Source organism: Sardina pilchardus, chromosome 21, assembly GCF_963854185.1.
Source record: "Sardina pilchardus chromosome 21, fSarPil1.1, whole genome shotgun sequence".
Lineage (NCBI taxonomy): Eukaryota > Metazoa > Chordata > Actinopteri > Clupeiformes > Clupeidae > Sardina > Sardina pilchardus.
The window spans coordinates 2,822,811-2,847,117 of record NC_085014.1 but is presented as its reverse complement, the minus strand read 5'-3'; the positions used below and the strand labels follow the sequence as shown (position 1 = coordinate 2,847,117).

Genomic DNA, 24,307 nt, shown 5'->3' with positions numbered 1-24,307 from the left:
TATGTACACGCTTAACGTGCTCTCTCAAAGTGGAGTGTACAAATACGTGCAGGTCTGATGTAAAATGCTTGTAAAAACGCAGGTATTTGCTGCTTTGATTCTAATGGGATTCTATGTAACAATAGACAGGCGTTTTCTGAAAGACATTCCAAAATAGAGTGTAAATTGGCCTGTAGGATCTGGATTGCCTTGCCCAGATGCAAAACTATTGTGAACGTGGCCTGGTTTGGTTGTTCTTTATTGTTGTTGCTGTTTGTTGTTGTTGACCGTGCTGTTGTTGTTGATGTTTTCCCAGCACACGGGGATGTCGGAGATGCCCTACCCCCACATCCGTTACATCTCTTCTAGGATGACTGGATTCGGACGCACCTACGAGGTGACTGCTCCGCCTCGGCCTCATCACCTGCACGGCACAGCACAAACACCTGTACACTCTTCATCTGCTTACTGTGTGCTCACACTATGTGTGTGTGTGTGTGTGTGTCTGTGTGTCTGTGTGTGTGTCTGTGTGTGTTCCAGGATCTCCTGCGTATTGAGGACAGGCTGAGCACAGTAAACAGAGGAGCATCCCAGGGAACTATAGAGAGGTGCACTTATCCTCACAAGTACAAGAAGGTACGATCATCCCTTTCTGTGTGTGTGTGTGTGTGTGTGTGTGTGTGTGTGTGTTTGTATGTATGTGTGTGTGTGTGTTCAGTTGTATTTTGAGATAATGTCACAGTTAGTAGTTTACTGTTTACCAAGTTTACTGCTTGCAGGTACTGTAGCATGATTATATCTTGTGCAGAGATAGGGAGAATAATGACCGTCTAACCTTTTGACTTTTTGATCAACACACACACACACGCACACACACATATACACAACCAAATTGTAGACATTTAATTCATTCTCATTCATTACAACAAATGAAATACCATGGAAATGATGTATATACCAGTCCAGCTAGAGCAGCTGTATTGTAGTGTTGATTGAGTTGGTTGGTTAGCGAGTTAGCGATAGCTGGCTAGGCTGCTGCATTGAGATCACCTGACCCCCCCAGTGACCTAACCTCCGACCCCTGCTACCTATCCCAGAAGGTGGGGAAGACAGACATTGAGGAACAGTTATCCCCCAAGACACGCTCATCTATTGGGGAAAATATGCAAGCAACCACAGCCTCGGTGAGAAATAAAATCACATCAATCAATTGGGAAACAAAAAAAGAAAAAAGAAAGACACACACAAAAAAAAAAGAATAAAAAAAAAATACAACTAAAACAAAATGGCAGCCGACCTTGGAGCGGTTCTGGCTTTGGTGTCGGACGGACCGGATCGGGTTGGACTGGATCGACCTGGATCAGAGCCAGGAACGCTCCAGAATCTGCTGCTGTTTGTGAAAGGCAAATGTGTCTGCCTTGGGTGTAGTTTCTCTAGCTCTATTTGGGAGTCAGAATAGCCTGGCAGAGTACAGTAGACTCATACTGGTCTCTAGTCGTGTTACTGTAATGCTGATGTTGTGCTATGTGTGTGTGTATACGATGCTTCCCTCTCCTAGCCTTATGTTTTTAATGGGGTATGTTGTTTGGTGATGTGGTGGTGCTTCTTTTTTTGACTGGAACATCCTAAATGGTCCCCATAGCCGTTCCACATAGCATCTGCCTCTGGCCCGGCTTTGGCTCTGCTCCGGTTCCTGATCAGACCCCCAATCTCAAGACCAAGCTCTGAGATGTGTTCAACTTCAGCAAACAGGCAAACGCGTTTTCTGTGAACGTGAACATTCAAATTTAAAACAAAAAGCAAAACAAAAAGTCAACAGTTTTGTGTAAACTTCCAAATCATTTGAATTAAATGGTTAGACTAAGTCTACCATACATGTTTGTTTGCAGAGGAATGCATTCTCAGATTGCGTGTGTTCAGAAAAGTTTGAAATGAAAAAAAAAAAAAAAATGAAAACGTTTGCGTTTGTGGGCTGTTTTGAGCGCACCTCAAATGTTGGTGAGACAAAGCCCTGATGTAGCACAGACATTCGTCTCACAGGCAGCTGTTATCTGGGCAGGGCATTTTTTCCAGAACAAATAAGACCGTTGTTTTTGGGGCGTGGAAGTGTGTGGTTGGGTGTGTGTGTGTGTGGTTGGTGGTGTGTGTGTGGGAGGGGTTTGTGAAGCTGACACTTTTGGGTGTCCGGGGCAGTCTTCTCCACAGAATCAGCAGTGATGGGAGTTTGCCAGTAGATCAGCCCATCAGGTCACTGAACATCTCAGACTACCTCTGCACTATAGCCATTTGTGTTTGAATCCAAAACACTTTTGTTACATTTGCACGTCTCTTCTACTCTACTACTTTTTTGAGCCTCTGAAACGGAAAAACACTGTCGTCCCGGGCCCTGTTTTCATTTGATATGCGGATTTACCTGTCCACATTAAAACACAAACTTCTGACGACTATGACGCAGAAACTCGTGTTCCCTTCCTGATTTGACCTTGCCAGTCTGATGTTTCTTGGCTCTACATGACTCACCTTCACTACTAACCTGCCCGTGGTGAATGCAACATGTAGAATTAAATACAAGCTTTTATTGGTAAATTCTGCATTGTGCGGACAACTAGAAGAATGGTCATGTGACTTGTGCGTATGGTCATCCAAAGCCTCAAAGGCAAGGTGGTCAGTGGTCCAATCAGTGCTGATGATTAAAACAGGAAGCAGCAGAATTGATTGGTGCTTTTGTAAAGTTCTGGGGGGTTTCAGCACCGACCCCAAATTTGCTCTTATCAGAGCCTGTCTGCAACTGGTAACAGTTGGATAGAGTTGTCCCAGAGACAGTGCCATCCCTCTGGGCCTCCATCCCTGACATGTGCCCATTATTCTCCCTGATTCTGTGGAGATGTCACATCCTCACAGCTGCTGATTCTCCAACAGATCCAATCAGGTCTGGTGCAGGTTTCTGATATCCACTTCAGCTCTAGTCTTGCCACGCCATCTAGACATCCGGATCAGGTCTTGGGAGATCCCCATTTCACCTGGATTGTATGCGTTGCAGAATCAGTCGCAGTCTGGGAGACGAGTTGCAACAGAGCAGCTTCACATGCCCGTTAATCGTACAGTTAGAGCTGATATAACCCTAACCGTGCAGTTACGGCTGATACGACCCAAATCGTCCTGCCATGGCTGATATGACCCAAACCGTGCAGCTTTATAGCTGATATGACCCCCTAATGGTACCTTTTAATGCTAATGGGTTCGCATGCTTGTGCAGGTAAAACTGCCTCCTGCCATATGCTGATGGTATGAGCTATGTGTGAGAGTGAGCGTGAGAATGTGTGTGAGAGTGTGTGTGTGTGTGTGTGTGTGTGTGTGTGAGGAATGTGTGTGTGTGTGTGTGAGAGACAGATGTGGTGAAGCTGACGGGGGTGTGTGCTGTGTGGTTGTTGCTCCTACAGAGGAAGCTGCACGGGAAGCAGGATGAGGACGAGGGAGCCGAGGAGGACACCGAGGAGAAGTGCACCATCTGCCTGTCCATACTGGAGGAGGGAGAGGACGTCAGGTACGTGTGTGTGTGTGTGTGTGTGTGTGAGAGAGAGAGAGCATGTCTGAGAAGAGAGAGAGAGGACACCCATAGTAGACCGCCACAGTATGAGTGTGCATAACTTGCGTGTTTCCTTCTGTGTGTATGAGTGAGTGTGTACCTTTGGGAGGTTTCTGGTTTGAGATTTATTGGAGGATGACTGTCTGATATGTCCAAGATCCAGATGGAGAAACGTGAGCCTATCATTTTTAGTTATGCTCGTGATGGGAGTGAAATTTGGATTCTTCTGCCCCCTCTTGGTCTTTTGTGGGAACTGCATGTATATTCTTCAGAAACCTATGTCCTTTTTTATTGATCCTCTTGCTGAGACATTGCTCACTTGTAGTGACCTTATCTTTCTAAGATAAATGTTGCACCATATATAGCTGATATTGAAGGTAATTCTGTAAATGTATTCAGTGCTGTTTTAATGAGGTAAGAGAGACTAGCATTAATTAGCACAACTGTATTAGCAAAGCTGTATTAGCACAGCCGGATTAGCATAAACATGCACAGCTGGTTTAGGTAGGGAATCAGAGAGGCAGAAGCCGTTGTGCTTCGGTCATTTCATGGAATATACTAGAACACAGCCAAAGGAAATGTTTCATTTAGGTGATAAAGACTTAAATGTAGGATCCACGAGAAGCATATGTGGATTGATGTCATTTTAGCCGATTTTTCGTGCTTGGGCACCAAATACAAATGGGATGTTTTTGGCTGGACAGCGTAGGTTTATCCCCCAAGCGTTGAAGAGGTGAAACGGGTGAAGCATGGAGATCTTGTAGAACGGATATGAAGTACTAAACATGTTGTGCAGATAAGACTTTGAACTAGTCAAAGTAATAAACTTGCCTTTTAATTTGCATTTTAACGTTGTACGTGTTATATTGTTATAATCATGTAATAATGTTAAACAGCGGTCTGATAACAGTGTTGAACCTCTCTCCCTCTCCTCCTCTACCTTCCTCTCTCTCAATCTCTCTCTCTCTCTCCTTCTCTACATTTCTCTCTATCACTCTTCCTCCCTTCATCCCTCTCTCTCCCACAGGCGTCTGCCGTGTATGCATCTGTTCCATCAGCTGTGCGTGGACCAGTGGCTGCTGACCAATAAGAAGTGCCCCATATGCAGAGTGGACATTGAGGCCCAGCTGTCCTCCGAAAGTTGATGCTGTTCCTCCAGCGTTCCTTCGTGGAGGAACTCCTACACTCCCCACCCTTCTGTTTAGCTTTTCTTTTCACTCTCTCTGTCTCTCTCTCTCTCTCTCTCTCTCTCCGTTTTGTCTCTTTCTTCTCGAGTAACACATTCAACCAAAGATGGCATCACTCCCCGCACCCCCCAGCGCCAACCGTTATGTCACGTCACGAAGGGGGGAGGAGAGAGGATGAACTTCAGCCAGTCGGAAGAAAGGAGAGAATGAACTTTAACCAACCAGAAGAGAGGAAAGGAGAGGAGTCCCGCCCCCCTGGCTCAGACTCAAGCGTCCTGCCCGCTCGGCTAGAAACCCACGTCTCCATTGTGGAATTGTGAATTTGTTGTATTTATGAAGCTTTTTCATTTTTAATTTTATTTTTTCATTTCTTTGTTTTTGTTTATTGCATGGTTCCTTGCGATGCATTTCTTTGCACATATAATGAACTCAGCTGGCGCCCCCAGCCCATGAACTGCCAGGCAAGGAGAGCCGCTCTAGCAGAGCAGCATTTTTTATAACGTTATACCTAATGCCTTGCTTTACTGGACACGAATGTCGACCTCCGTTTCTGATGAAAACATGCATTGCAGGACTCACTCTCCGTATCAGTATATCGATTAGTTTACATTTTAGATGATGTGATCTGTTAGAGTTTTTTTTTTTTTTTTTTTTTTTTTCCTCCCCCGAGTGATTCATGACATTCCTTTATGGGGAAAAACAAAAAAAAAGAGAAAGATATCATGTTAGCGAGATTGGCTGCTGCCATAGTGAGCACAACCTCACCATTAAATCACTTCCCCTTACAAGTAATGGACATGCCACCCCACCCCCAAACCCCCCCCCCCCCCCCCCCCCCCCCCCCACACACACACACATACCCACACATCACACTGTATCACCCAACCACCCTCCCGCTCACTCACACACACACACACACACACCCACCCACACACATACATAAACTCCCCAATGTGTCCCACCAGTCCAGGCCCTTCTCTCATGGATTTAACGTGTCACTTAACACAATTCTTTAATCAAATGTATTTTTGAGGCAAAGAACTGTATGAATGTCACTTTTCTGTGTTAGACTGTTCCTCTATTTTTTAAGTGCAAAAGGACTGATGCCCTGATGAGAGTGGCGTGTGCGTGTGTGTGTGTGTGTGTGTGTGTGTGTGTGTGTGTGTGTGTGTGTGTGTGTGTGTGTGTGTTTGTACGTCTGCACCCTTGAGGCCAGCCACCGCCCCACGTCACACCCCGTCCTCCATGCCTGAATAAGAGGTCATGGGGTCGTGCTGAGTGGTTCCCACGGGAACAACATCACATGGACACAGACTGATCTGATGTCACATGAGCATTGAGCTCAGCCCAGCGAGAGAGAACCCCCCCACCCCCCCAACTATCCACCCCAGCCCAGCCCAGCATTCTTCATGAACTTACACCTCACATGCATCCATTTTGAGGAGAAAGGAGCAGTCCATCTCCCCCCTCTTCTGTCTCTCCCTCTGCATTCTGTCTCTCTCTGTCTCCTTCTGTCTCTCACCATCTCCTTCCCACTTTCACTCTCTTCCCTCTCTCGCTCTCTCTCTCTCTCTCTCTCTCTCTGGTCTTCTTTTCTTAAGCACTGTGGCGGTAGAGGCCCTCTTCACCGCCACAGAAATGAAACACTAATGTTATTCTCTAGCTAACTTGCATATACTTGCACATAAGAGACTGGTGTGCTGAACAGACGGACAGACGGACGGACGGACGGACAAGTGAGCGATCGGGCGCGCTCAGGCCACGCTGACACACAGCTGTGCTGGACAGACGGAACGACGGACAGACGAGCAAGTGAGCGCTTCTGGCCATGGATCTGGGCTCCAGCGCTCCTGAGCTCTGAGGGGGAAGCGGAGGCAAGGCGGCGGCAGACACACGCAAAACAACTGTAATGAATCTGAATGGCATGGTGGGCGCAGAACTGAGGGCTGGCAGCCATGCATTCATAGACTCAAGGGCCCGCCGGAGGGTATTCCGTGGGCTTTATATTAGTTTTAAAATAATGATATTAATAAAAATTAGGTAACTGTTTCTTTGTGTCTGGTGTGTCATTTCAGTAAGGCTTTGCTGTGGTTCAGTGTCCTGCTTTTTCCTCTTTAGATTTAAAAGCAAAAGTGAGTCTTCCCACAGGCTAGATGAAAAAAGATCAGTGTTTTTAAATGCTAACGTCCCAAACTGCTTGTGTTCAGTATCATATTGGACATGTCATGTATAACTCCTGTTATCCTCATGGGCACCCACCGATCTTAGCATCTCAGATCAGCACTCTGTTATTGTACTTTGTGACTTTTTGATGTGTGTTGATTGAATCTACTTAGGGATCGGGCCTGTGATCTTTTTATTGCTAACTTTCTCTATTTAAGAGAAGATTTTTGTACATGCATATTCTCACACATGTCACACCACCTAAAAGCTAGAGTGCTTATCACTCGAGTAAATGTCTTTGAAGAGATTGATCAAAATGAATTGATCTAATCAGTGTAGGTCAGTCAAAGTCACCAGCAGAGTGGGCCCCTACAGTAGACAGTGTTGTAGCAGCCTTCCTGTCTGAATCAACTCGTGCCCACCCCATTCAGACACAGTGGGTGCCTCTCATGCAGCGAAATACATCCTCCCTCGCTCCTCTGGCCTCGATCCTCACTGATCTACATAAAGAAAGATAGAGGAAGGGCTAGACTATCCCTTGTTGCCGCTCCATCATTCTTTATGTAGATCAGTGAGGAGCGAGGGAGGACGCATAAACGCTGCATGAGAGACACCTATAATCATGGCCTACACACAGCTGTATCCACGGCATACTACAGAGACCTATCATGCCACAGTTCAAATGTGGAAACCTACCTGGCCCGGTTCTGTCACACAGGTCTGCAGAGCCACCTGCTGTCTGTCCCTCAGCTACTTCTGGATGATGGGATGTGTGGTTGTGGGTCTAGTTCAGGGTTAGTTTAATTTGGTCCTCATTCGATTAGGCCTACTTTCTGTAACTGAAGATGGGCTACCTACCACTCAGGCCCACAGGAACTTTTCACCTTGAATATATTCACACACCTTGGTTACAGGATGGATAGGTTTCAGCTTGTCTTTATGTAATGTAATGTTGTTCATTTTAAGCTGTGAATTTGCAATAGTTTGTCTGTGTATTCTAATGAAGATATCTGCGCCAGGATTTGAGGGGTTGAGGAAACATGGGAACGTCATCGACTACGTAACATCTGCCTCTACATCCGGGTGATTGTTTATTTGTATTCTCCATTGTGCTTGCGAAGCTCAATGTGATGCTCACTGTCGCGGTAGCGATAGCTAAAATGGCGTCGGGTGCCATTTCGGTGGAGTCAAAGAAAATTGTGGATTTGCGTGTTATTGATTTGAAAACAGAGCTCAAGCGCAGGAATTTAGATGTCACTGGGGTGAAGAATGTTCTTATCGCCAGATTGAAGCAGGTAATGGTAACAAGTTGTAGCATTTACTGATGACGCTGTGTAGCATGCTTAGCTAATGTTGCAAAGTGTTTTGCTAACTGGTTAGCATCTTTGCTGCTGCTGCAAAGCTCTTGTGCACCGTGTTAATGTTAATAAGGTCATCTTGAGCAATGTATGTTGCCTGCTATTCTTTATTGACTAAGCTGTACATATTTTGACACATCAACTTTCAATTTCAATGTAGCCATAGCCTGTCCATATGTACGACGTTAACAGTAGCTGGTGTTAGCAGGTCGTTAAAATGGAAGTCCGGAATGCTGATTAGAACTAGCTCGCTATGCTAGACTGCTGAATGGCAAAATGGCTAGTAACGTTAAGCCATTCAAGGTTAGCTGCTTGCTCTGTGGTTCCAGTCATAAACCCAATACTCCCTTTCTTCACATGCTTTTGTTTACGGAATGTCTACATGAAATCTATGAAGCAACAGTAATAATAATAATATCGATAACAATTATTATTGTTATTATTTCTCAAAGATGAAAACTGTCGCCTTGTCACGTTGGTGTTCACCAACGCCAGGGCATAGATACATATCTTAAGTAATTGATCAATACTAATTTAAACCTTGCCATTTTTATTTGATTAGATAAGTTGTTTGTTGCCATCGTTGGTACTGTTAGCATTATGCTAACCTGGAACCCGCGAACTGCGGTACAGTTACCTGACGTTCACGTGAACCACGAATAAGTCAAAACGGTGAATTCGGTAACGTTATTTCGGTGGTCAGGTAGCACTGACTGTTAGTAACTGCTAACATAAGACAACTGGACGTTTCTGTGAAGTCGTCAACACCATCTCTGTCAGACAAATAACCTTAGGCCCAATCCTATGGGCCCAAAAGCATTGATGGGCAACAGCTTTGGGTACTAGTAGCTGGTGTTCAAAATACTGTTTGAATTTAAACTGAGGTATTTGGCTCAGTGAATCTAATGACATTGTGTTGTAAAAACAATTCAATTCGTTGTCTGTTGCTTATCCATAGGCAATTGAGGATGAAGGGGGCGATCCCGACAATATTGAAATCCCTCTCTCAGTTGACACCCCATCCCGCAAGGGTGCAAAAACCAAAGGTGAGAGACATCAGCCCCATTAACTGTTTTTAATTTAAATAACTAATATCTGTATTCATATGAAGTGCCTGATGATGAAGTAAGCATTGCTATCTTGTGAACAGGAAAGAAAGTAGACTCGGACACCGACAACCCTACAGAGGAGGAATCCTTCTGCAAGGTCAGTTTGTTACCGTTTCCTTCAAGTCTGATACTATGATTTCATAATTCAACTATTTTAGGTGTGTGATGTTTTGAATTTGCATTGAATTTATTTCTGTTCTGTATTTTTTTCTCACAGGAGACGGAAGAGGAAGAGTCTGAGAAAGGTATAGTTTTGAGTATCTGTTGTGTTCGTGGTAACACGTTATCTTTACACTTTCAGGTTCTCCCTCTCTGTGTCTAAATGCCCTTCATCCCCAATGGCTTTGATACTTTGATATGTCATTTCGTTGTGCGGATCGACAAGTCACTGCTTTGTCAGGACACATCTTGCTCCCTTAAAGGGACTCTTCACACTTCCAGTCAGCACTTCAAACAAAGCTGATGTCACCATACTGGACAGTGGGGTGCAGCAAGAATGCTCACCCTGAAGCTCACGGAGAGGACTGATGCCTTCAGGCCTTCCAAGGACACAACAGATTTGTTTGCTACATCTCGTCGAACCAACTAGACATCTTGGACAAATAGGGGGGAACAGAATGGCTAGGGTCAGTCGCCTGGACACGAGTGGAACGTGATCCAGCTGTAGACTGCTGGCCAGATGTGCCCTAGCCCACTGGCACGACATGTCGCAGGGGACATGGGTGGACCGTCTGATGACCTCTTGATGTAGAGTCCTCTGCCCCTGATGACCACCCTGACGTTTGAGCCGACTGCTTCTGAGGAGATGTGATACCGAGGACCCCCCCCCCCCTCGGCTTCAGACTTCCAGGTCTAAGGTTCCAAGTTCCCCTGAGGAATATGTGCCTTGACCTGCCTGTCATGAGACAGTTCTCTGGATCTCAGGATATTCACCCCACCCCATCTTTAACCCCAATACACACTTTCCTTCAAGCCACAAGGAGCACTCCGAAAGGCCCAAGCAACGATTGAAAGAAGAAGCAACGGCATCATGGACAGTCATGGGACGGCCTCCATTTGCAGAGCGGAGGCCAGGGGAGCACAGCTGTTCTCCGTCTGCATCACAGGACTGCAGGACTGCACACACTGGACCTTTTTTCCCTTCGACTGAGGCACGAGACGCACCCACCCCCCCTCCCCCTGCGGAGTGGTTTACCCATCACTCCCAGCGGGCGAAGTCCTCTGGACTGAGACGAGGGATGTGGAAGAAGGGCAGCCCTCCATGGCTGTGCGGTGTGGCTGATGTTCCCCCATAGAGGTGTTTGGTGGTTTAACCCGATGATGATGGTTGATCATCCTTCCTATCCCTCCCTACCGCTACCTGCCTTCTACTACCACCACCACCACCACCACCACCACTGTTCTCCATCGAAGAAATGTTTGTTCTTTGTGTACCTGTGGTTTCTCTCTCCCCTCCCATCCGATGATCGTCTAACCCTAAACATGCTTTCTATCCCTTCTAGGTCACATAGTGCCAACAAAAAAAAAAAAGAGCGAAAAAGAAAAAAGAAAAAAAAACACAATGTGAATGTTAAACAATGTTATTTTTTTTGCCATGTTTTATTCCTTGTTAAATCCCTCAGATGTTACTGATACCGATGACGGTACTCGTGACAATTCTAAAGCGCTACCCAGCGAAGACGGCCTCCCTGAGGCCGATAACGCAGAGGAGATGGAATGCGAAGCCCCCGCCGACGGAGGCCCCCAAGAGGCCGAGCCGGAGGCTGAGGCAGAACCCGAGATGGAGGCTGAGTGTGAGGCTGAGGCTGAGGCAGAGGCCGAGGCTGAGGCCGAGGCTGAGGCTGAGCCCGACGCAGAGGATGATAACATATCCGTCACTATCCAAGCTGAAGATGCCATCACCCTGGATGTGGATGGGGACGACCTCCTGGAAACAGGTAAACATGTGAAACTTCCAGATACGGAAGCCGAGAAGGGTACGGACGAGCCGGAGCCCTCTAGCCAGACGAGCCCAGAGGATGAGGCCAAGGCCGAGGCCAAGGACGGCCACAAGGATGGCAAGAAGGAGGACGGCCTCAAGCAAGACGGCGGCAAGAAGGAGAGCAGAGAGGCCTCAAAGAAAGCCGAAACTGGAGACAAAGAGAAGGATTCTGGGAAGAAAGGCCCCTCGTCTGCTGGGGCGGCAGGTCAAGTTAAGAGGTTTGTCTTTCTATGTCAGTTCTTTAAAAGGTACTACTACTGCTTCTACTACCAAGGTCCGACACGCTAAGAACCGCAGAGCATTGTGGGTAGCAGCAAGATTTTTTTCCTTCATTAAAAAGTTGATTGGTGTACTGGCTGATACCTATTGTTTGGTTATGTTTTTTTGTTTTTAAATATACACATTTTTGTTTTTTAATCTTTTTTTTTTTCGGAAGTTGGTTAATTGGTGACGTTATCCAGGAGATGAACAGAGAAAAATCCAGTTCCAGCACCTTTTAAAAATTCCCTTTCGAGCCCCTCTTTCTGGGTCTAAAACGAGCTGTAGTCCCGATGTGATGTGATGGGATGGCAGAGGGTTGGTCAGAGTCCTTTGAAGTGAAGTGAAATTTTTGGTTTTTGGCTGAAGTTGACCCCATCCAGAGGATTGCATTGGTCATGGGGATGTAAATTGGCAGAAAATCCAGACCCCCCCACCCCACCTTACACCATACACCTGTGGAAAAGCAAATGAACAGAAGCCGTTATGGGAGAAATCAAGACTATGGGGACCATATCTCTCTCCTTTTTAAAACGCGAATAGGGCCTACAGAAATGCCCACATTTCCTTATGAACATAAATATATTTTTTTTCTCACAGATGTTCTTTAACATGGTGTAACTGATAATCCCAAACATGTCTCCATAATCTGGCACTCATTTCATGTTTTTCCGTGTTACTTTCGTAACGTGTGGCCTCTAGCTCCTCCAAGGACAAGGATGGGAAGGCAACAAAAGATGAAAAAGGTAAGACTGACGCTTGCTCTGTGGACTGTGGGTTTTTTGGGGGTTTCTCATTCAAAATTGGCTGAGGTGCGTTCAAGTTAAGTAAATGGTGGCAAAAGTTCATGACGAATTTTCTCGGAACAGTGAATTTGAATGATTTTGGTGTAAACATTGAATTTTAAAAGTAACTCTTAGTTTCAACACTAAGTTTGCAGAGCACTACCTCCTTAAACTGTTTGTAAGTGTTTGCAAATGTTCATGGGGAACTCGAGGCAAAACTGTTCGCAATTTATTGCCTATGCTTGAGAATCGGAACACACCTCTGATTACCCCTTGTAACTGAAATTAGCGTAACTGCAGGCCATCATGCAGATCACTTTTAACAGAGTACCAAACAAAGCACTGTTTGTGGTCACCTCTGGGTTATTGGTTTAGGTCCATTTTCTTCAATAGGGCTTTGATGATCCATCATTCAGATTTAGTGCAGTCTGACCCATTAGACCTTGTAGGTTATGCCTGTGATGAGGATAGCATTATGTAGTGAGATGCCTGTGTTTATACCAGTGCAGTCTGACCCATTAGACCTTGTAGGTTATGCCAATTTATTTGCAGAGGAAAAAAGGGGCTCAACCTGTCCTAGGGTTGTTTTGCCTCTTGTTAACTTAAGGACTGATGATTGATCTTGATTTGCTGCATAACCTATGTCTGACACTAGTGTGCACTTGTCTCCATGTTATAACCCGGTGCTTAGCATCTGCTGGTGATGCTAGCGTTGCATGTTGGATGATGTTTTGTTTGTAATGCTAGTTCTTTAGCACAATGCATGTAGTCATACTTGTACTGCATCAGGGTGTAGTGCAGCGGTAGGATTCTGTTGTACAATGTGCATAGTGTTTTGAAGCATAATGCCTTTTTTGGTATTCTGTAGCATGCTGCCTTTGTTGATGCTAGCATTATGTAATGTCATGCTCGAGTTGATCCTAGCATTATATAGCACAGTGCCTGTGTTGATGCTAGCATGATATATTGAGGTGTCTGTGTTGATGCTAGCATTATAAGTAGTAAGGTGTTGATGCTAACATTATGTAGCATGGTGCCTGTGTTGATGCTAGCATTATGTATTGACTGTCTGTGTTGATGTTAGCATTATGTAATGAGGTGCCTGTGTTGATGCTAACATTATATAGCATGGTGCCTGTGTTGATGCTAGTATTATGTAGTGAGGTGCCTGTGTTGATGCTAACATTATATAGCATGGTGCCTGTGTTGATGCTAGTATTATCTAGTGACCTACCTGTGTTGATGTTAGCATTATGTAATGAGGTGCCTGTGTTGATGCTAACATTATATAGCATGGTGCCTGTGTTGATGCTAGCATTATGTAGTGAGGTGCCTGTGTTGATGCTAACATTATATAGCATGGTGCCTGTGTTGATGCTAGCATTATGTAGTGAGGTGCCTGTGTTGATGCTAACATTACGTAGTATCATGCCTGTGATGAGGATAGCATTATGTAGTGAGATGCCTGCGTTTATACTAGTACAGTCTGTTGCAAGTGTTGATGCTAGCATTATGCAGTGAGGTGCTCATGTTGAGGATAGCATTAGTTAGTGTTATGCTTGTGTTGCTGCTAGCCTTGTTTACATTTGGGGTAAAACCTAGGACACGGGAACCTGCCCAGGAACCTGCTCTCACTCTCCTCTCAGTCCTTGTGTTAACATTAGAAACATCCAGCCTCTGGAAGTTTAACAAGATCTACCCCTATGAAGTATGTTTTGAGGCACAATCGCAATGCTATGTATATTAACCAGTTCCTACAATGGAAACGGTTCTCTTATGCAGTATGGTGCCTGTGTTGATGCTAGCATTATATAGTGTGTTGGTGTTGATGCTAGCATTATATAGTATGGTGCCTGTGTTGATGCTAGCATTATATAGTGTTGTGTTGGTGTTGATGCTAGCATTATATAGTGTTGTGTTTGTGTTGATGCTAGCATTATATAGTATGGTGCCTGTGTTGATGCTAGCATTATATAGTGTTGTGTTGGTGTTGATGCTAGCATTATATAGTGTTGTGTTTGTGTTGATGCTAGCATTATATAGTATGGTGCCTGTGTTGATGCTAGCATTATATAGTGTTGTGTTGGTGTTGATGCTAGCATTATATAGTATGGTGCCTGTGTTGATGCTAGCATTATATAGTGTTGTGTTTGTGTTGATGCTAGCATTATATAGTATGGTGCCTGTGTTGATGCTAGCATTACAGTGCTGTCCCTGTGTTGATGCTAGTGCAGTATGATGGTTGTGTTGATGTTTATGTGGATGTTGCTGTGATGTAGCGTGCGTGACTCTTATCTGGTCTTGTCAGGTGGAGCCAGTGGTGGCGGAGCAGGTAGCTCTACTCGCAACCTGTGGGTGAGCGGTCTGTCCTCCAACACCAAAGCAGCCGACCTCAAGAACCTCTTCGGCAAGTATGGCAAGGTAAGGACTCTCTCCGCTCTGCCCTTTTAACATAGAACAGATTGGCAGTTAAGCATTGGAGTGTAATGTGTAATCACAGCATCTCGGCATCATATGTAAATATTGGAAACTTTCGACTGTATAATATCTGTTTCATTTCTCTGCTTAGACTTGTATAAGTTCTTCCTTTATTTGTAATTGAGATGTGCTGGAAAATGCCAAACTTTAAACTCCTTGTGAAATTATGCAGCTTAAAGTTAAATGAAAGTTTCGTAAATCTAAGTTTGGATCTTTTTGTGATACTTATCTTACTTGTTGATACAAATAAAGAATTGGAATGTTGATCCCTCAGGTATTTAGTGCTAAAGTGGTGACCAATGCCCGCAGTCCTGGCTCCAAGTGTTATGGTCTGGTCACCATGTCGTCCAGCGCCGAGGTGACCAGGTGCATCTCTCACCTGGACCGTACCGAGCTACACGGGCAGCAGATCTCCGTGGAGAGGGTGAGTATGCTCTGGCCTTACCACATCTCCCAAACTTACTTTACCGACGGGGGCAATATCTCCACATCTCCCAAACTTACTTTACCAACGGGGGCAATATCTCCACATCTCCCAAACTTACTTTACCAATGGAGGGCCAATATCTCCACATCTCCCAAACTTACTTTACCAACGGGGGCAATATCTCCGCATCTCCCAAACTTACTTTACCAACGGGGGCAATATCTCCGCATCTCCCAAACTTACTTTACCAACGGGGGCAATATCTCCGCATCTCCCAAACTTACTTCACCAATGGGGGCAATATCTCCACATCTCCCAAACTTACTTAACCAATGGGGGCAATATCTCCACATATCCCAAACTTACTTCACCAATGGGGGCAATATTTCCACATCTCCCAAACTTACTTTACCAACGGGGGCAATATCTCCACATCTCCCAAACTTACTTTACCAATGGAGGGAGTACTTCACGCTTCTGTGAAGTGGTTCAAGTGAAGAGACTTACTTTCCACAGTATTGATTGCTGTGTCAGAATATGTATCCATTTTTATATGCACCCAACTTCATGTTGCCTTCTACTTAATTTCCACATGGTTTACAGTTTTTGAACGTAATCTATGGTTAACCTGGGTTACCCTGTTTAGTTGTTGTGTGAAAAGTGGTTCAATTGAGTGTCCATTGAAATATGAGTGTCTGTCCAATACAAGTGCAGTCAGTAAATTAGCTTGATTTGTTAGTTTATTTAATATGGTAGTTAATTACCGTTTCATCTTTACTCCAGGTGAAGAGTGATCCATTCAAGAAGGAGTCCTTCAAGAAGGAGGGCGAGGACAAGAACAGCTCTGGGAAAACCTCTGGAGACAAGCGCACGCCCACAAGCACCAAGACCACCAGCAAGTAAGCTGCCGCCCTGCTATACTCACTCGTCCTCACTCTACACCAGGAGAAAAATGTCGACTTGTTAACGACAAAAAAAATGTGGTTAAGGACGATGATTGTAACAAAGTATGATGCCCAAAAGATACAATATTTTTACACAGGTTAGATTTAGTAATGGTCTGTAGTAGTCTTTATTTCTGTGGTGTCTGCTACAGTCGATACTTTGACAGCTTATGAATGTATTTGTCTGTGAACTTGAGATGAAGTTAGTCATGCAGAGGATAAAGGAATTGTAACAGGTGACAAAAGAACAGGATGTTTTTTTTTCTTTCTTTCTTTTAATAATCTCACCCTTTTTGTTTTGTTTTTGTCTTCACTCTCCGCAGGACCCAGACTTCTGCCAAGAAGGATGAGAAGAAGTCTGACAAGCCGTCAGAGAAGGACGGAAAAGATGTGTCCAAGAAGCAGGACTCCAAGGGTGGCAAATCAGACGCCCCCTCCTCCAGCTCCAGTACAGCAGACGCCTCCAAGAAGGACGACAAGAAGAAGCATGGAGGCAAAGACGGTGAGGGTGTGTCTTCATCTCCACAGCATTCAGAGGGTTCACCCTGCACTTTTGCCATTTGTGGATGTTGTAGCCTTATGTTTAAATTAATGTGTGTGTGTGTGTGTGTGTGTGTGTGTGTGTGTAGGAGACAAGAGCCCGAGTAAGATGGTGGTGATTGACCAGGCTAAAGGAGAGAACTTCAACATGAGGCCGCCCATGAGACGTGGACGCTTCGAGAAGGTACACACACACACACACACACACACACACACACACCCCAACACACTCTTACAGGCTCAACATGTGTATGGCACTGTGACCTTGTTATCTCTTTGTATTGTATGTTTATGGGGGTGGGGGTGGTTTTAGATCATACCCGTCCTTCCAGCATGACTGACTTTATAATTGCTAAAGAGGGTTCTGGTGTGGGAAGCAGTTGGTGGAGGTTGCTTTTTTACGTTGCTGCCACTTCCTTCATGGTATTTAATGCCTTTGCTGTTGGTGTACTGTGTGTGTGTGTGTGTGTGTGTGTGTTAGTGAAGTGGGGTGTTGTAAAATCCTTCCTCTTTTTTATTCTCTGCTTCAGCCTGGCTTCCCCAACATGCCGGGGCGTCGGCCCAGATGGTTCATCCCCCCAGAGGTGATTTGTGCTGCTCTATACCCCCCAAAACCCCTCCGCACTGCACCCCATGTTAACAGCAGGGTCACCTCCTACAGCTTCACATGGACATGCCATTTATATGACAATAAGACATGCAGTCCTTATCCATAAAGACTCCGCATAGACATCGGCAAATGAGATCGGCTCAATCAAACTAATTGGACTTCAACTAATGGAGTTGGAGTTTTATACAGCAGAGTTGGAGTTTTTGTAGAGCAAATTGATGACGCGTTTGTGTCACTAGCTATAAATGCTGATCACAGCTAACTCTGTTTACATAGGACTGAGGTGGCATAGCCCACAGCGACAGGCTCATTTGAGTTCCAGAACAGCACGTGTAAAAGTAGTGTCAATGGTCTCGTCCCGTGTGTGTCTGGAGATGTCACATGGTGCAAGTTATGGCCATTTTCTCTCAAAACTGCCACCTCTAACCACCCAGTATTATCTGTATGACATTATTGAGGGCAAAGAAGCCATGTGTGATGCTTTACCGTGAGCCTGCTGTTGATTTTAGGCTGCTCTCCCCTAAAACAAGTACACAAATAGCAGTGTTTTGCCATGTCCTTTGCCCCAATATAGACTCAGACAGTGCATGCATGTAGACAAAATTGTCTTTACTCTAGGGGAGACGGTGAATAGCCCAATTTCATAAAATGGTGTGTTCCTTTAACGGTATACGTTTGGCCTTTGGAAGCCTGTCCTCTCCAGTGTTCTGGCTAGCTCTATGCTGGCCTGTAGCTCTGACCCACTTAGACTGCACTCACTCCCTGGCTCTGGCTTACCGTGTCTGTTGCAATGTCACTCACACGTTCCCTGAATGTTTGTGTGTGTGTGTGTGTGCTCACAGCAGATGGATCTGATGAGAAACAAGGGCCGTGTGTTCCCGGGGAAGGTGGGCAGCAAGGACATCCTGCCCTTTGACAAGATGAAGGAGCAGAAGATGAGGGAGAGGCTCGTCCGGCTCGAGCGCTTCCACAGGGCCATGGAGCTGCGCAGGTACATGAGCTAACACTTTTTTCTGCCAAAAAGCCTGAAAAAATGTTGATGCTTTATATCATAATTAGTATCTCAAAATTTGGATTAGATATCTGAAAACTGACTTGGCAAATGCACACACACATACAAACACGCACACACACACACACCCGCACACACACACACCGCGATACAGTTCACAATAGGACTGTGCAAGTGCTACACTATTGCATACACTTCACTTCACACCTCATTCCCACGCCACACTGAGATGCCTGTACCTGACGAGGGTGTGTATGTGTGTGTGCGCGTGTGTGTGTGCTAGGCGGCGTGAGATGGCTGAGCGTGAGCGTCGTGAGCGGGAGCGCGTGCGTCTGCTGCGTGAGCGCGAGGAGCGCGAGAACCTGATGCGGGAGCGCCAGCGTCTGGAGGTGGAGCGGCAGAAACTGGAGCGCGAGCGCATGGAGCGGGAGCGCCTCGAGAGGGAGCGCATACGCATAGAACAGGTGCTTACACACACACACTACACACACACACAAACTATACACACACACACACACTATACACACACACACACACTATACACACACACTCATTCGCATGGAGAGAGAGCGCCTCGAGAGGGAGCGCATACGCATAGAACAGGTACGCACACACACACACACACACACACACACACTATACACACACACACACACTATACACACACACACACACTATACACACACACTCATTCGCATGGAGAGAGAGCGCCTCGAGAGGGAGCGCATACGCATAGAACAGGTACGCACACACACACACACACACACACACACTATACACACACACACACACACACTATACACACACACACTATACACACACACACACACACACACACACACACACACACACACACACACACTCATTCGCATGGAGCGGGAGCGCCTCGAGAGGGAGCGCATACGCATAGAACAGGTACGCACACACACACACACACACACACACACTATACACACACACACACACACACTATACACACACACACTATACACACACACACACACACACACACACACACACACACACTCATTCGCATGGAGCGGGAGCGCCTCGAGAGGGAGCGCATACGCATAGAACAGGTACTTAAGCACACACACACTATACACACACACACACACACTATACACACACACACACACACACACACACACACACACACACACACACACACACACACACACACTATACACACACACACACACACACACACACACACACACACACACTATACACACACACACACACACTATACACACACACACACACACACACACACACACACACACACACACTATACACACACACTCATTCGCATGGAGAGAGAGTGCCTCGAGAGGGAGCGCATACGCATAGAACAGGTACTTAAGCACACACACACACACACACACACACTATACACACACACTATACACACACACTCATTCGCATGGAGCGGGAGCGCCTGGAGAGGGAGCGCATACGCATAGAACAGGTACTTACACACACACACACACACTATACACACTATACACACTCACATACACACATTCACACACACGCACATACATACTCACTCACACTCATTAACACTCACACACTCTCTCACTCAGTAACACACATACATGCACACACACACACTCAAGCTTATACTCACTTGCGCACGGAGCAGAGACATCTTGTCTCATAGATGTGTACAGCACACACAAATTGTAATGACACACACACACACACACACACACACATACATACACACTTAGACTTACACTAACTTATACTCACATTCACACACACAGAGACATCTTGTTTCAATGTGTACAGCACACACAAAAATTGTAATGAGAGTGTGTGTGTGTGTGTGTGTGTGTGTGTGTGTGTGTGTGTGTGTGTGTGTGTGTGTGTGTGTGTGTGTGTGTGTGTAGGAGCGGCGCAAGGAGGCGGAGCGTCTGGCCCGTGAGCGGGAGGAGTTGAGGAGGCAGCAGGAGCAGCTGCGTTACGAGCAGGAGAAGAGGAACAACCTGAAGAGGAGCAGAGATGTGGACAACAGGTACACACACACACACACACACACACACACTTATCAGCAGAGAACAGGTGGCAGCTCCGTGGGTTATTTAAATTCCACGGTGGTTGACCTATGAGTGCAGTGGGTGGCTATTGTAGCAGCCAGTTTAGCTGCTGACCATGGGTCTAACTAGCTCATGATCTATGGGTCTGACGTGTGTGTGTGTGTGTGTTCGTGTGTGTGTGTTCGTTCAGGAGGGACGATCCGTACTGGAACGGCAGTAAGAAGGTTCCCCCAGAGCCGGAGGGCCGGATGAATCAGGGTTCCGACTACAACCGTCAGCAGAACCGCTTCAACGACTTCACACCGCGTGACCGCAGTCGCTACCCAGAATCCTCTGCGTCCCAGCCCAACACCTTTGACAGGTGCGTCCAGACGAGTCTTTCTCTGTGTGTGTGTGTGTGTGTGTGCGTGCGAGTGTGCGTGTTGGGGGGTGGGGATGTTATTCAGAGTGACTATGTAGTTTCTTGAATAACTGGATTTTTATGAACTCGGTCTGAGTTGATTTTTTTCCTTTTTTCAATGCATGGTATTGATTTATTGATTGATTGTTGAGTTTGTGTAAGTGACGTGCCCCTCCATTGTCCTGGATAGCTGAATGTATATGAACTTGGCCTGAGTGGGACATACTTTTTGTATGTATGTATTTATTTGTTTGCTTGTTTGTTTATTTGTGTTTTAATTTATTTAGAGTTTTGAGTGTGTGTAACTGATGTTCCGCTCCCCTGCAGACGCGGTCGCTTTGACAGCGACTCCGACGCCAAGAAGAGTCGCCCGGCGCAGCGGCGCGAGGGCTCGGGGTTCGAGCGCTACCCCAAGACCTTTGACCCCGTCAGGCGTCAGGAGCCGCCGCCGCCTCCTCCCCAGCGCGCCGAGATGCGGGACGGCGATCGCCGCGGCGACCAGCGCCGCACCGTCACGCTCCCCGAGCGGCCGGCCCCGGGCCGAGCCCCGCCCCCGCCCAACCTGTCCCACACCCGCTCCCCGCGAGAGCCCTCGCACGCGCACACACACACGCACACGCACACACACTCCGGCTGGAAGAGTGACGGAGGAATGAGCTCCAACAAGGGAGACATGCGGTAAGAGAACTCCTGTGGTCTTCTGTGGGCCTCTGAAGTTCACCTACAAAAAGGGCCCAAAGCCGCCATCTTTGCCCTTATAAGGAACGTCTGGATTATTCGGTTTTTAAGTGATGATGTAATAATGGGATAATAAATAGTTTTCCGGGTCCAACGGCTTTCAAACTCGCATGTTATTCTCCGTAGACCGTAAAATAAACTATTATTTTCCGCTATTCTGACTAGCCTTTAAGAAAATTGTCATCATATACAGACTTGTTGCCTCAACCTAATCAAATCTATATTTTTCGCAGAAGCCTGGACGTTACCCATTCATATATCATCTGGCTGCATAGCTACAGTGATTACTTTGTTAAAGTTTAGCGATTTTGTTTTAAAACCGCTAAAACGAAGGTGGTGATGACAAAGTTTACAAGTAGCAAAACCCGTCTGGCTGCGCTAATAAACGTCTTTTCACAAAATAGCTGCTGGGTCTGTGACGTCGGACTTAACAACCGAATAAGGGCAAAGATTGCAGCTTTGGGACCTTGTTACAGGTGGACCTCAGAGGCCTATAAAGATGCTACGCAGTTACGAGGCTGTGATAATGACTCGGTTGACTTTTGGCTTTAAAGATGCACTTTGCATACATAAGCTGTGATTGGTCGACCGTAGAGCCAAACTAGAAGTCCTCCGCAGTGATGCTGACTAGTTATCCAGCTCATCGTATGTGTTGTAACATAGCCAACATCATAACAGGCACGTGAAGGTTAAAAATGTTGCTGGAGCGGTGTGGATGTAATGACTTAAGGTGTATTCTAGTGGGTAGTCTGACCAATGTTTTGAAATTGTTCACTGTTAAATTAATAATTGTTTTGACAAAAAAAGAAAGTACTGAGAGCGCTACTAGGAGTAGTACATTTTTTTTAGTATATTCCACACTGGTGCTCTTTTGAGGCCGGGCAAAAATTGAAGTAAGGAAAAGAAGTTGGTCAAAGGCACTCAGTTGAGGAAAAATAAAGCCTTTAATAGTAAATGGCAAGGACCGACGCGTTGCGGCCACATGGCCTTCTTCAGGGCATAAAGCTTGAATACAGGACAAAGAACAGAGTATGAAATGGCCATAAAATAATAATTGTTTTGTTTTTATTTGTATGTCACTGTGGACAAAGGCACCTGCCATTTAGCAATAGCCAGTAACCATAGCGACTGGTGTTGTGTTCTGCCATTTAGCAATAGCCAGTAACCATAACGACTGGTGTTGTGTTCCAGTGGGGCGGTGCGGATGCGTCCGGAACGCTCAGACAGAGATGGCCCCAGCGGGCCGCCCATCAGAGGAGCCTCCTCGGCCACCCGGGGCAGGAGCAGCTTCAGCAGCAGAGACTCCAGCGCATCCATGGTGATGGGAGAGCAGGTACACACACACACACACACACACACACACACACACACACAGAGGCTTTCCCCTCCACTGGCAAAGAACTGCAGAAGGGCATGATATTTGTGGCTCTTTACCCCTGGTAGTTCATTGGAAAGGATATGGATCTTTGAAACAACAGCCAATGTGTATGAGTTGCTGGATCACTGATTGTGTGTGTGTGTGTGTGTGTGTGTGTGTGCGCGCAACAGCACTTTGGTGGCAGTCGGCAGGTGGTGGTTGAGCGTCACGGACGAGAGCCCGGCCCCAGGAAGGAGTGGGGCGGAGCCTCTCACGGCGGAGGCCACTCGTCCAGCTTCAGCGACGGCCGCAGGATGGCCGACACACACACACGGCCCGGCATGATGGCCCCTCACTCAAGGTACACACACACACACACACACACACACACACACACGATCCGGCTTGATGGCCCCTCACTCAAGGTACACACACACACACGATCCGGCATGATGGCCCCTCACTCCAGAGAGACACACACACACACACACTCACGGCCCGGCATGATGGCCCCTCACTCAAGGTGTGTACACACACACGACCTGGCTGAGCAGCCCTGTTGCAGTACTCCTGACTATTAAGGTTCAGTTGGAGTAGAGAACCTGATCATGTTCTATAGTATTCCCATACAGTATTTGATTACATCAACATGTGAGTGTTGCTTACGTGTGTGTGTGTGTGTGTGTGTGTGTGTGTGTGTGTATGTGTGTCAACAGTCATTCCTCCAGTGGCATGAATCGGATTGTGCAGATCACCAACTCTTCCCTGTCGCCTGGTAACGTTGGCGGCTTCAAATCCTTCAAAGGAGCGCCTCGCCGGTTCTAGAAGGTTCTACAGACCCTGACCCCAACGCTGAACTTCGCCTGTTCCACAAAAGCAAATCCTTTTATACAAACTGAAGAACCTTTTACTTTTCTCCCCTTTTTTTTCAAGATGGGTATTTTGATGTTTTTACAGTTGGATCTTGGGCAGTAGGTTCCTGTACAGACTTGCTTGTTTTTTTTGTTGTTTTTTTTAAAAAAAAACATAACTGTAGAGGCAAGATGCCTTGTAAGTAGAGAACTCCCATCTATTCTGCTGTGATGTGATATCAACTCCAGTGCGCAAACTCTTCCTCACCCTCCACCCCTGGAAGACATCTGTACAGTTAAAGTTTCCCGTAAACGGGTGGGTGTGTGTGTGTGTGTGGGTGGTTCCCAACCTCTCCCCAGACCTGTGGCGTGTGCGAGCGCGTGTGTGTGAGCGAGTGTTGTGTGTGTCCCTACCCTCACTCTGCTGAACTGTCTCCATGCGCTGCTTTTTGGACACACTTGGGAGTTGATAATAAACTATTGAACTTGTAACCTTTGA

The 24,307-nt window shown here is 46.3% G+C and overlaps 2 protein-coding genes across 6 annotated transcripts in view; both read left to right on the top strand.

Moving 5' to 3' along the window:
* rnf111 (ring finger protein 111) overlaps positions 1-5,589 on the top strand; it is a 45,572-nt gene extending 39,983 nt beyond the window's left edge. For 2 of the 4 annotated variants that reach the window (XM_062523960.1, XM_062523956.1), the window contains 5 exons: positions 296-376; positions 520-615; positions 1,077-1,163; positions 3,420-3,523; positions 4,593-5,589. In XM_062523960.1, the coding sequence (XP_062379944.1) occupies positions 296-376; positions 520-615; positions 1,077-1,163; positions 3,420-3,523; positions 4,593-4,710 (486 nt within the window). In that variant the 3' untranslated portion in view covers positions 4,711-5,589. The remainder of the gene's footprint in view (positions 1-295; positions 377-519; positions 616-1,076; positions 1,164-3,419; positions 3,524-4,592) is intronic. The other 2 variants (XM_062523957.1, XM_062523959.1) reach the window with 2 other exon arrangements.
* Positions 5,590-8,027: 2,438 nt separating this feature from the next.
* Positions 8,028-24,307, top strand: sltm (SAFB-like, transcription modulator). 2 transcript variants are annotated; one of them, XM_062523954.1, is made up of 20 exons: positions 8,028-8,210; positions 9,232-9,319; positions 9,424-9,479; positions 9,600-9,627; positions 11,005-11,581; positions 12,324-12,367; positions 14,715-14,827; positions 15,159-15,308; positions 16,095-16,210; positions 16,579-16,763; positions 16,885-16,979; positions 17,326-17,379; positions 18,248-18,396; positions 18,701-18,881; positions 20,316-20,440; positions 20,653-20,823; positions 21,190-21,540; positions 22,792-22,933; positions 23,149-23,318; positions 23,674-24,307. In XM_062523954.1, exons 1-20 carry the CDS (start codon positions 8,046-8,048, stop codon positions 23,780-23,782), a joined length of 3,069 nt encoding a protein of 1,022 aa, XP_062379938.1. In that variant the 5' UTR covers positions 8,028-8,045; the 3' UTR covers positions 23,783-24,307. The 2 variants fall into 2 exon arrangements, with proteins under 2 accessions (XP_062379938.1, XP_062379939.1); XM_062523955.1 differs by having other exon boundaries at positions 8,029-8,210; positions 16,579-16,757.